Source organism: Patella vulgata, chromosome 8 (assembly GCF_932274485.2).
Source record: "Patella vulgata chromosome 8, xgPatVulg1.2, whole genome shotgun sequence".
NCBI classification, from domain to species: domain Eukaryota; kingdom Metazoa; phylum Mollusca; class Gastropoda; family Patellidae; genus Patella; species Patella vulgata.
This window is the reverse complement of record NC_065886.2, coordinates 36,624,183-36,637,976: the sequence shown is the minus strand read 5'-3', so window position 1 is coordinate 36,637,976 and position 13,794 is coordinate 36,624,183. Positions and strand designations below refer to the sequence as shown.

General features: G+C 36.5%; 2 protein-coding genes across 2 annotated transcripts in view; both read left to right on the top strand.

The window, feature by feature from the left end:
• Positions 1-13,794, top strand: part of LOC126830553 (uncharacterized) — a 33,750-nt gene that overhangs the window by 7,228 nt on the left and 12,728 nt on the right. The window contains exons 5-11 of the mRNA XM_050560946.2: positions 287-979; positions 1,374-1,543; positions 10,936-11,065; positions 11,524-11,665; positions 12,062-12,166; positions 12,460-12,612; positions 12,903-13,076. Coding sequence (XP_050416903.2) covers positions 287-979; positions 1,374-1,543; positions 10,936-11,065; positions 11,524-11,665; positions 12,062-12,166; positions 12,460-12,612; positions 12,903-13,076 — 1,567 coding nt within the window. The remainder of the gene's footprint in view (positions 1-286; positions 980-1,373; positions 1,544-10,935; positions 11,066-11,523; positions 11,666-12,061; positions 12,167-12,459; positions 12,613-12,902; positions 13,077-13,794) is intronic.
• Positions 7,967-9,899, top strand: LOC130014010 (uncharacterized). Its single transcript, XM_056102750.1, has 2 exons — positions 7,967-9,523; positions 9,788-9,899. Exon 1 carries the CDS (start codon positions 8,035-8,037, stop codon positions 9,055-9,057), a length of 1,023 nt encoding a protein of 340 aa, XP_055958725.1. The 5' UTR covers positions 7,967-8,034; the 3' UTR covers positions 9,058-9,523; positions 9,788-9,899.

Genomic DNA, 13,794 nt, shown 5'->3' with positions numbered 1-13,794 from the left:
TAAAATTTAGTACACTGTTTTATATAGTGGCGTCTACAGACTAGTTCAGTTAAAATTCAGTTTTACAGAATTTATTCCATCTAGACGCATTTGGATTATATATTCACAGAAATGTATTCGCAGTCCCTTATTGATCCAATAAAACGTGACAAGAAGTAGTGTTGCGACCCCCCCCCCCTCTCTCTCTCTCTCTCTCTCTCTCTCTCATAATTTCATGCAATGTATAATTTGTTATGGCCGACATTGGACATGTATTTTTTGCGTAATGATTGTTGTTTAATTATAGAAAAGCACAAGACGTGGTTAAGAAGGATGAAGTAGAATTGGTCAGCCATCAAATTATTTTAATGAAGAAATGTAGCTTTGGTGCGGATTGTCCTTGTAAAATAACCATCGACGAAAACAAACGAACAATTGTTTTTGAGGGTACTCAACCAGCTATTGATGCTATGAAAGAAACCATGTTTGAAAAAATGGAAAAAATTCATAAGGTGTCTAAATGCATAACAGAACCATTTTATAACTTATTGAGATCTGTGAAAGGAGCTGTCCATCTTGAATCGATCTTTAAAAAGTCCGATTCCGCGATGGGATACGTTAGCGATGACCGGATGCTGGTTTGTGCTGGATTCGGAGAATTATTAACTAAACAATTTCTCGAAACTTGCATGGGCATGCTAATAACAAATAGAATTGAATATAAACATACTCACACAAAGTTTATTGAGGGTGATAAATGGAAAACCTTTAAAACATCCATGCAGTCGGATTATGCAGTTTCCCTACACATTGAGAAGAAGATGTTAATCATTATTCAAGGATTAAACGAAGACGTCTCCATGGTAACTCAGGAATTAAAAAAAACTTTAGAAAAAAATGAATATCACGTGAAGACAGTAGTAGTTGATGGTGCTGCCAAGTCCAAATGCTTGTGCCGTTTTTTTCAAAACAAGATAACTGATATGAAAGTCAGAATGGGGTAATGTATTTATAGATTAGTGAAGTTAGCCTATTTCAATTTCACCACAAATAGGTCAATTATATGTTGTTTGTCGAATAAAAAAAAATTTCAGTGACGACAGATAACTTCGTCCTCTAAAGGGCCGTTTATACTGAACGCGATCGCGACTTTGTGACAAAGTGTTCCGTAATTCCATAACTGTTATCAAGCTATATTCTATATAACATATTAAAGATGCATTATGTAAGATTTAGATTAGTCCTGGTCGTTCTTGCTATAATAGTTTATTGGCCAAATGCAATCAGAGTGCGAGGTCAAAAGACATACATAATCAAATCATCAAGTTTCATCAGCGAATTTCCGCGTGGAATTTATGTTTGATATTTATTTATGTATATTATTGGTACTATAGAGAAAGTAATGGTTGCTTGCAAGATGAACTCAGTGATGTTAATTATAAGATTGTATTATCGGGACCACCAAGTATAGTTGAACAACTAGAGAAGGAACTTAGACAATTAGAGAAAAATATATGGCATAAAAAACTGACATTTGAAAGAGACATGAGCATATCACCCAGAGGTAAATTCAAATACTGGATAATTTAATTAAAATCTTAGTAGTGTATATAGATAGAACTCAATGACCATTGAATACCGCTCGGGTTATTCAATGGTTCAAGAGAGTGTATCCCTGCGGCAGGGATACACTCGAGTGAACCATTGAATAACCCGAGGGTATTCAATGGTCATTGAGTTCTGTTTTTATTCTATAACTACATGCAAATCTTAAAATACACTGTACTATCTAGATTATCATAAAAATCATGACCACTAACGTTAAAATTCATCATAGGTTCCGCCCTTTTATTTTTCTTTTTTACAAAAATTTTGGTTGCCTAGTTGTAACGTCATTACAGTTTGACGTCGTTCTGTAAGTGACGTCATTCTGGACAAAAGTAGTACGTTTTCAAGTCATTGAATACAACTATAGGTTATTCAATGGCCATTGAATACAACTACAAATAGGTTATTCAATGATTGTAACAATTGTCGTCTTGCCGTAGTGTTGCGATTGAATGAATGCATAGTCAAGTATAGACCGTATGACTTACTAGAGGGGTAGCTATTGGGAGCATCAATTGTTTACATTCTATGGTTTCCTAATTATATTTTATATCCGAAGTATAGATATGTTTATTAGTAGATTCTATATATTAGAGTAAATATTAAATACGTACATTATTATTCAGTTAATCAAATTATGATTATAAATATTTGGTTCGAATTTGTATATGTAATTTATTAGTTACTCCTATAAATCGTGGTCTTTCGTCTGGGATCAAGCATGGCAGCCAAATTTGTGCGTTGCGGAAAGGGGTGAAGTCAAAAAGGTATTGTGTTATAAACATATATTTTTGTTTGTAATTATCAGTTAATATGTCCATCACATAACTAAGTATATGTCAGTATTCTTATTTGATATGTATAATTGCGTTTTGGGTTTGAAATCTTGTGTATTGTATTAGCTGTCATGCAGGCACTGTCAAACGCCGTTTCCTAGCTAACAATATTACGTAGTTTGTACGTTGTGCTATAGTTATTATCGTATATCAATTAGTACCGTTTAGTAATTCTGTTAACTTTTGTTATTTCAGTTTTCACATATGTGTATTGTGTGTATGTTCAACTTGATATTCATCATATAATCAACTTAGAATTGTCTGTCAACTAAATGATGATATAAAGAGAATTCATTGAACTCTAAAACTTGTATGTTGAATTTGTTGATTATTCCGGTACACATTTAGTAAAAAGCTTGCGACTTAATCCCAGAAGATTGCGCAGAGCATCACACCTCTGTTCATTTGTGTTTGGCTGCCTGCGTAACGAGGTGTGCTGTTACAGTGAAAACTTTATTCACATCTTTGCGAGTGATGGTATTTTTTGTGCGAACATTTTATTGTAAAACATTTGCGTGCGTAGGCCAATGTATAAGCCTATTTATTTTGCGAACTCTTTGAATCTAGCCCTGTGTGTAAACTAGTAGCTGTTTCTCCTAATTTGCGTATATTGCGGTACAGAAAAGATTTTTGCGATGGAGTCAAGTCATTCAACTAGAAGATCACACAGCCAATCTTCGTATAGGACAAGAAGTTGTGCGTCAAGTTCATCACGTTATTCAAAGAAGATTGATCTTGCTGCAGAGGCTGCTGCATTAAAGTCGAAGTTGAAATTTATTGATGTCCTTTCACAGAAACAATTAGAATTAAATCGTTTAGAAACAATTAGAGATATTGAAATTGCGGAAGCCAAGTTAGATGCTATTGCGAAAATAGAACAAGAGGATGATAGAACAAGCCGTGCCATTGATTCTGCATTGTCTGCAGATAAAACTGAATACGTTCAAGATTATGTGAACACTTTGCACAATTCTGAGTCTGAACCGGTCAAATTGAATAACTCATCAAATCTACCTGTAACTCCAAATGCTACTACTGCGACAAATTGCGATAACAGACCTACTAATTTTGCGTCAACACCTGTCTGCGAAGCTCAACGTGACTTTGTGCGTGCGACCTCCAGCGATATTGAACTTACAAACCGTGCGTCTGCGTTAGATAGAGATACTGACAAGAATAATTGTTCACCTGTAACTTGTGTTGAAGATAATAACTTTGCGTTTGCGAGAGTTTATGATACAGGAGTTAATAATTCTGCGTTTGCGTCATCCTGTAGCGTTGAACTTAGTCATTCTGTGTCTCATCCTCTTTATACCCCTTCAACATCTCAAATTAACCCTTATGCGTTGCGTTCTCAAGAAACCTGTTCAACAGTTTATTCAAGTCAACAACCGAATCCTGTAATGTCAACAAAGCCAGCTTATTACATTCCTACAAGGTCAACTAATGAAGATGATCCGTTAGTCAGAGTAGCACAAGTTTTTGCGGAACATGCGAGTTTCAGTCGTTTACCCCCTCCTGAGCCTGGTACATTCTCTGGAGACCCGTTAAAATACCCAAGTTGGAAAAGCGCGTTTCAAACTTTGATAGACCAAAAGGACATTCCTGTTTCAGAACGAATGTATTATCTTAAGCGTTATTTAAGTGGATCTGCGAGAGAGTGCGTTGAGAATTATTTCCTGTTGTCGACAGAAGATGCGTACGATGAAGCCAAGAAACTTCTTGATGATAGATTTGGTAATTCATTTGTCATTGCCAATGCGTTTCGCGATAAACTTGATGCTTGGCCTAAAATTCATTACAGAGATGGAATAAGTTTGCGGAAATTTTCTGATTTTTTGCGTCAGTGTGAAGTGGCGATGCGGACTACTAGAAGTTTATGTGTTTTGAACGATGATAGGGAAAATAAGAAATTACTTAAGAAACTTCCTGATTATTTAGTATCACGATGGGCACGTATTGTCCATGACTGGAGAATTGAGAGAATGACATTCCCTCCCTTTGTTGAATTTGCGAAATTTATTGATAAAGAATCAAACATTGCTTGCGATCCTGTAACATCTTTACAACAACCTGGAAAGGAGTTAAATCAACCAGATTCGTTAAGGTACAATAATAAATCAAGCTGGTCATCAGATAAGTCACATTTTAGGAGACCTCCTGGAAATGTTGGTTCATTTGCAACGAACTCGTCAGAAAACTATATACCCTCAAGGTCGAAAGTTTATGAAAATGCGCCAAGGCAACCTGTTTGTTTCTTCTGTAAAGATCCACACATTTTGGATAGATGTTCTGTTTTTCTGAAGAAAAGAATTGATGATAGAAAAGACTTTCTAAGAAACAACAAATTATGTTTTAGTTGCTTAAATCCTGGACATTATTACAAGTTTTGTCGTAGAAGAAAAACATGCGATATATGTAACATGTATCATCCAACAGCTTTACATGGTGATGTGCATGAAGGAACTGATACATCAGAAAGGCCTGCAACTACAAGTCATAATTGTAAATTGGACATTAGCGATAAATCAAGTCATTGTTCGATGATTCTTCCTGTGTGGATTTCCCATATGTCAAATCCAGAATTAGAATGTCTTGTATATGCCCTTTTAGATACTCAGTCAGACTCTAGTTTCATTTCAGATACTACTTGCGATCGGTTAGGTATCGATGGACCCCACATACAGTTATCATTATCAACAATGTTTGCGAAAGATATGCGAGTAGATAGTCGTAAAATGACTGGCTTAATTATCAGAGGACATAACTGTGACATTAGAATTCCTTTGTCAACTGCGTATACAAGAAACGAAATACCTGCTAATCGTTCTCATATCCCTACACCTGAAATAGCACGTAGGTGGCCTCACCTTGAAACAATTGCGAATGAATTAATGTCACTGAACTCTTGTGAGATTGGTTTGCTTATTGGTTATAATTGTTCCCGTGCGTTATTACCTCGTGAAGTTATCCCCCCTGTATTGAATGAACCCTTTGGTCAGAAGACAGATCTTGGATGGGGAATTATTGGTAATGTTGATCCAGACATAAATAATGAACTTAAATGCGATGAGTTTATGTTTTGTAGTCATAAAACTGAGAGTAATGTTCAACCACTTCATTCGATTAGAGAAGTCTTCGATCTAAACATTCGAACACGACATGCGTTTATTTCATTTAAAACTCAAGTGAAAGAAATCGTAAGCCCTTTTAATATTCTCAAGATTTTAGAAACTGACTTTAGTGATCTCCACTCTTGCAGTAATCAAACATATTCACGTGAAGATAAACAGTTTTTGAATAAAATGTCAGAAAGTATACATTTAACATCTGATAATCACTATGAGATGCCCTTGCCATTTAGAGATAGGGAACCTACACTTCCTAACAACCGAGCTCATGCGTTACAAAGACTTTTACCATTGCGTAATAAATTTAAGAAGGATGAAAATTATCGGCATGATTATCGTCAGTTTATGTCAGACATTATAAGTAAAGGATATGCAGAAAAAGTTCCTGCGGATGAACTTCATCAAGATATCGGTAGAATATGGTATATCCCTCACCACGCGGTTTACCACCCGAAGAAGCCTAACAAAATACGCGTAGTATTTGATTGCAATGCCAGATTTAAAGAACAGTCAATAAACGACCATCTTCTTAAAGGCCCAGATCTTACTAACACGCTAACTGGTGTACTCTGTAGATTTAGAAAAGAATCCATAGCTGTGATTTGCGACATAGAACAGATGTTCTATCAGTTTCGTGTAAATACAGAACATCGCAATTATTTAAGATTTCTTTGGTGGATCAATGATGAGGAAGAGCCTACGGATTTTAGGATGACAGTACACTTATTTGGTGCTGGGTCATCACCTGGTTGCGCAAACTTTGGTTTGAAACAGGCTGCTATCGATAACGAAGAGGAATTCGGTTCTGAAGTAACAGATTTTTTGAAACGAGATTTCTACGTAGATGATGGTTTAAAGTCTCTTCCTACTGAAAGAGAAGCGATGAATCTAATAGATGGAAGTAGAAACTTGTTAGCTAAGTGCGGACTCCGATTACATAAGTTTGTATCAAATTCTAAAACAGTTGTTAATTCAATAGATCCAGAAGACCGAGCTAAGGAGATACGAGATCTCGATTTATTCAATGATGAACTTCCGATGGAACGTGTATTAGGTATACAATGATGTATTGAGTCGGACTGTTTTCAATTTCATATAACTTTGAATGACAAGCCATTGACTAGACGTGGAATACTTTCCACAGTATGTTCTATATATGATCCATTAGGTTTTATAGCGCCGTTTTTACTATTAGGAAAACAGATACTCCAAGAACTTTGTAGAAGTCGTATTGATTGGGACACTAGTATTCCTGAAGATATGCGGTCACGCTGGGAACGTTGGCGAGATAATCTTGTGCATCTTTCGTCAGTGAAAATTCAGAGATGTTTTAAACCACAAACCTTTGGTCAAGTAACAACTCGAGAGTTACATTACTTTTCTGATGCAAGTACCTACGGATATGGTCAGTGTACATACTTGCGATTAGTTGATGATCAACAAAACGTATATTGCTCACTTGTTGCTGGGAAATCACGAGTAACACCACTTAAGCCTATAACTATACCTCGTTTAGAACTTGCTGCTGCCCTTGTTTCGGTTAGAGTCGGTGTGCATTTGAAGAGTGAACTCGACTATGATGACATTAGTGAAATTTATTGGACCGATAGTAAGGTTGTGTTAGGATACATAAGTAATGATGCCAGACGTTTTCAAACTTTTGTTGCGAATCGAGTCCAACAAATTCGAGAAGCGTCGTCACCTGCTCAGTGGAATTTTGTATGTAGTTCTGATAATCCTGCGGATGCAGCTTCTCGTGGATTAGAAGTTGACGAACTGGTTAATCAGTCGAAATGGTTTACCGGACCTGATTTTTTGTGGAATCTTGAACTTCCCGTAAATTGCGATTTCAAAGAAGAATCCCTAATTTCCAAGGATGACCCAGAAGTAAGAAAAGTTCAAGTATTTGCAACACAGTTAACAAAACCCACTGTAAAATTCGACTTATCACGTTTTAAGCATATTTCAACATGGTTTCGAGTTAAAAGAGCTGTTGCCCTGTGTCTGCGATTAAGAAAGAAGATACAAGTTAATCAGGCGAGTCTGAAATCTGTTTACACACCTTTAACCGTGGATGAATTACAACATGCTGAAACAATAATCATTAAACTTCTTCAATCACAAGTTTTCAGCGAAGAAATACAAATTTTGAAGAAATTACAGAAAGCGACTGATGATAATGCTGCGAAGAGAAAACTAAAGAAATCATCATCGTTATATAAGTTAGATCCATATCTTGATCATAATGGTATAATTCGAGTTGGACCCTGCAGAAAAGAATCCAATAATACTGCCTAAGAAACATCATTTGACTACGTTGATCGTTCGTCATTTCCATGAAACTGTAAAGCATCAAGGTAAAGGTCTCACAACTAATGAGATACGCTCCAGTGGATTTTGGATATTAGGATGTAGTTTCAAGTTACATCTATCATTGCGTCATCTGTCGTAAATTGCGAGGAAGAGTACAAGAACAGAAAATGTCAGAACTTCCTGAAGATCGATTAGAGCCTGCGCCTCCCTTCACATATTGCGCTGTTGATTGTTTTGGACCATGGACTATTAAGGAAGGAAGATGCGAACGAAAGCGTTATGGTGTATTATATACATGTATGACTAGTCGAGCTGTTCACATAGAAATTGCGAATAGTTTGTCAACAGACTCATTTATTAACAGTTTGCGTCGATTTATTGCTATTCGCGGTCCTGTACGCCAGTTACGTTCGGATAACGGCACCAATTTTGTTGGAGCAAAAAGAGAATTATCTGAGCTTATTCATAAGATCAATCATGATCATGTTAGACAATATTTGTTAGAAAATGGTTGCGACTTTGTTTTCAAAATGAACATCCCTGCTGCGAGTCATATGGGCGGAGTTTGGGAACGCCAAATAAGGTCAGTGCGAGCTGTTCTCTCTACGCTTATGATGCAGTCTGGAACACAGTTAGATGATGAATCTCTTCGTACTTTTATGTATGAAGCTGCAGCAATTGTGAACAGTCGTCCCTTGACTGTAGATACTCTTAATGATGTCACATCTTTAGCACCTTTGACACCTAATCATTTGTTGACTATGAAGACTAAGATTATATTACCACCTCCTGGAGAATTTCAAAAGGAAGACGTTTATTCTAAAAAGCGATGGCGTCGTGTGCAGTATATGGCCAATGAGTTTTGGACACGGTGGAAACGCGAATTTCTACAAAATCAACAAGTGCGCTCTAAATGGAATGATTCTAAACGTGAAATTTGTAACGGTGATATTGTTCTTCTGATAGATGATAGTCTTCCGCGAAACCAATGGTCAGTGTGTCGTGTTGTTGAAACATATCCCGATGCGGACAATCATGTGCGTAAAGTAAAGCTTTACATTGGTAATAAATATTTAAATTCTGATGGAAAATGTGTAATTCCCCCTGTATATTTAGAACGTCCAGTACAGAAATTAGTTTTACTTCTTGGACTTGAAGACCAGGGAAATCCCCGCCAAGGAGCCAACTGAACTGTCTTTTTAAAATTAGAACTCTCTTTATTAAGTTCGTTGAAATATTGAATATGTAATAGTTAGGTTGTTATGTTTTTTGTTGAAAATCAGCATACTAATTTTGAGGAGCCATGTAACAATTGTCGTCTTGCCGTAGTGTTGCGATTGAATGAATGCATAGTCAAGTATAGACCGTATGACTTACTAGAGGGGTAGCTATTGGGAGCATCAATTGTTTACATTCTATGGTTTCCTAATTATATTTTATATCCGAAGTATAGATATGTTTATTAGTAGATTCTATATATTAGAGTAAATATTAAATACGTACATTATTATTCAGTTAATCAAATTATGATTATAAATATTTGGTTCGAATTTGTATATGTAATTTATTAGTTACTCCTATAAATCGTGGTCTTTCGTCTGGGATCAAGCATGGCAGCCAAATTTGTGCGTTGCGGAAAGGGGTGAAGTCAAAAAGGTATTGTGTTATAAACATATATTTTTGTTTGTAATTATCAGTTAATATGTCCATCACATAACTAAGTATATGTCAGTATTCTTATTTGATATGTATAATTGCGTTTTGGGTTTGAAATCTTGTGTATTGTATTAGCTGTCATGCAGGCACTGTCAAACGCCGTTTCCTAGCTAACAATATTACGTAGTTTGTACGTTGTGCTATAGTTATTATCGTATATCAATTAGTACCGTTTAGTAATTCTGTTAACTTTTGTTATTTCAGTTTTCACATATGTGTATTGTGTGTATGTTCAACTTGATATTCATCATATAATCAACTTAGAATTGTCTGTCAACTAAATGATGATATAAAGAGAATTCATTGAACTCTAAAACTTGTATGTTGAATTTGTTGATTATTCCGGTACACATTTAGTAAAAAGCTTGCGACTTAATCCCAGAAGATTGCGCAGAGCATCACACCTCTGTTCATTTGTGTTTGGCTGCCTGCGTAACGAGGTGTGCTGTTACAATGATATTTGCTTGTATTTGCATGTAGTTATAGAATAAAGAAAGTTATTAATCGGTAATGATGAGTATTCTCCAGTGTTGAATTTTCGTAAAATATTATGACGTTTTGATGCTTCTTGACAAATCATTTTAATATAATTTAACCATTTACAGATGCTTGCGAAGGTTACAGCCGATTGTTAATGTGAATGACCGAATTCTAATTTGTCGCTTCCACGCAATAGTCCAAGTTCCTCGGCACCGGTTTATGGCAGAAACGAGACACCGTTGGTTTTAGATAGATTAAAGGCAATTAACCAATCAGAAGACAACGAATATAATCGAGACAAATCGACATTTTATGAAATCGCAGTATCTATAGCAACTAGTCTAAATTATCCTGAACGTCATTTGTGTAAACAATGAATGAGAATGAACCTAGGACCGAACCTTTAGGTACACCTGACTCTAAGAAAATATTAGACGACGTACAACCAATAACTATGTTGAACGCATTGCTCACGGTCTGTCAAGTAGTCATTTATCCATGTTATATAATCACCACATATTATGCTATAACTAGTTAATTTGGTGATCAATCCTTGATAATTCACCCGGTCAAATGCCTTTGAGATGTCAAAATAAGCATACCACAAAGAAGGTTGGTATCATGAAAGTAATTGTATAGGTGATTGAAAACAATTTTCTGGAACAATGCACTAAGTGTACAAAGTAAATCGTCACATACGGACGGGTGGTGGGGGGGGGGATTTGTGAGCCTCGGTCTCCATTAGCAAGGTTGGTGCAGGAAAGTAAAACCTTCAATCTCATTTCTTTTCATTTGATTTCCCATGCGCTTGTCCGCCGAAAGGATTTACCTTTCCGACTTACTTATTCGTCTCAACAATTTCTATTTTTCAGAATTGAAAACATTGGTAAATGGTCTAAAGAATGCGGACCAGGTGCAAATAAAGTTAACATTTGAAGAAAAAAATAAATGCTGTTTAGAATTTCTGAATTTAAAACCGGAACAAAGAAATACTTTATTTAGGTAGGGCTGTTATAATTAATATGTAGAGGGAGAGAGAGAGAGAGAGAGACTAACATATGGTTAAGTTTTATTTCACTAATTTGCTTACGAGTAGTGGTCTTTAGCAGTGGTAGGAAACTAGCCTGGGTGTCGCGGGTACGCTCCCGGTGTTGGCCAAGAAAGTTCATCGGGATTTTCCGGCATGGTTTCTCCTTGTCAGTGGAGATTGGCGTGCACGTAAAAAATCCCTTGGCCGTTGGAATTTGATATAAGAGTAGGCTGAAGTAAAAATGACTTTCATAGCACACTGTATGGCGTATGCCTGTCATCATTAGCCCAATTGGAGCATAACAGTAGGACGTTAAACCTCATTTCCCCCATTTTCACGTGAGCACACCATAGAGGCTACAGAACATGAGAGGATGGGTCCCGTTCTTATATCAGTCGGAGAAAGACCAATGTTTTGTTTGTTTTCTTAGACCCCTTTTAACACCCACGACTAGAAGTGATGGTCGTAGTACGAGATCGAAGTCTCATGCTGACGAGGTAAAAGAATTAAAGAGTGTGACCTTTCATCAGACCACCATTAATTTAAAAAAAGGGGACATCACTAAGGAAAAGGTAATCTGTTATTCAATCTGATTAAAATACACATCTATATTTCGTTTCGGTATTTCGTACATTCGACGACCTCTACTACATGGGGAAGATAAGTAAAATTGAGCATTTTGAAAAACGAAAACGAAACGAATTGGGATGTCTATTTTAATCAGATTGTCTCTTATTTTATGGAATCGATACACTCATAGCTTATACTTTGTTAATTAGAAAATTTTAAAGATTGTACAATTGCTCTAAATTTGTCTGTTTATGGTTTTATTAAAGGATAAAATATTAGCTTACTCTCCAGGGTGCCAACTTGATACATCGGGGCTACCGGAAAATTAAAACGAATTAGCCATGATTAATTACAATTTATTTACAATATCAACTTTCACCTGGTTTTTTTTACCGTAGGCTGATGTCCTGGTGAACGTTTTAACTTCATCTCTGAACTCAAAACACACAAAACTTGGTCAGTCATTTTATAATGCTTGTGCTTGTGGAGCGGAGTTTGTAAAGGTAATAACATTTTGTTATTTACGACGAGTATTACAAATAAACTTAACATCTCTCTCTCTCTCTCTCTCTCTCTCTCCCTCCCTCTCTCTCTATCATAAAATAGCAGTCGCTCATTGATCTATGTAATAAATATCGATTTGGGGGATTTAAATTATGTTGAATTATCTTGTGGTTAGACAATCGGTCTCCTTTTTAATGTTTCACATCCCTAGATAAATCCAGGAGGAATTAAAACTTATTTCGACCTGGAATTAACTCCTTTCAATTGATTAATGAATTGTTTATGGTTTTAGATTTTAGACACAGAGAAAGCTAAACTAAAATTAGATGATGGTGGTAGATTACCCGCTGGTTCAGTTATAAAAACAAAAGCCTGTAAACCTCTTGGTTGTCAACATATTTATCACATGATTTTAGACAAATGGAGGGCACCAGATACCAAAAACGTAAATATAGTTTAAAATCTCCTTATAGACCAAAATACCTGTAATGTGCTGTGAAACCATCGCGGCAGCGAGCTATGCTTTCTGTAGATCTGTGTAAAGCGTGATTTGTCACTGAATTGTACGTGACAAAGAGTAGCCTTGTCTGTGATAAGTGTCTGCCTAACCTCGTGGGTTTTATCCCTGTTCTCCGGTATCCTCTCACTGCTAACGCTCCTCGTGTGGATGAAATATACTGAAAAAATATTATGTTAGTCCCAATATTGAAGCCCTTTATCATTGTTATATTTTAGGTTTTAGAAACTGGGATAAAGCACGTTTTAGACTTCATGGATCGAGACAAACTGACATCAATTGCATTCCCCGCTCTTGGCTGTGGTAGATTATTTAATTTTCCTGCAGATCAAATGGCGTTGACAGCTCTGACTATCTTACAACAAGAGGTAGCGAAACACCCAACAATAAAGGTACACAATTAGAAAATATTCATTCCCAAAGTGTGTTATTCTGAAATCTAGTATGACCTTTGGATAGGCCTCTATCGCAATTGTGTTGTGGCTTTTGCTTCAAAAGTCTTTTGGATCAATATCTAATTTTAACAGTCTCCCGATGGTACACATGCGACCATGTCGATACCAGTGTAGTTGGGGCATAAGCTGCCATATCAGTACCTAGACAATTACTACATAAGCTGCCATGTGGATATCAGGACAGTAGCTTCACATGCTACCATGTCAGTCCAAGGACAGATGTAGCGTAAACTGCCATGCCAGTACCTAGACAATTGTGTCTCATGCTACCATGTCTCCATAACAAACCAGTTGGTGCATAGGTTGCCATGTCAGTACATGGACAGTTGCTACATAAGATGTCACGCCAGTACCTAGACAGTTGCTAGTTGCTACAAAAACTGTCATGCCCGTACCTGACCAGTTGCTTCATAAGCTGCAGAAGTTGTCATGCCAGTAACTCGACATTTGCTACACATGCTGCAATGTCAGTCTGTTCTTCGGATCTACAGTGGACTCTGTCACATCCGACATCGTACGGGATCGTTACAATAATTCGGATCACACAGTGTTTCGGAATACCGAGCTTTCTCCAAAACCGGAAATACTGTAACTTCGAAAACCGAAAGTATTTTTATATTGTAGCTTCGAATCACCAGAATGATATTCCCTTTAT

Bases quoted from the DNA above. Each gene is read 5' to 3' on its own strand.
- LOC130014010 (XM_056102750.1), top strand. From the start codon at position 8,035: ATGTCAGAACTTCCTGAAGATCGATTAGAGCCTGCGCCTCCCTTCACA.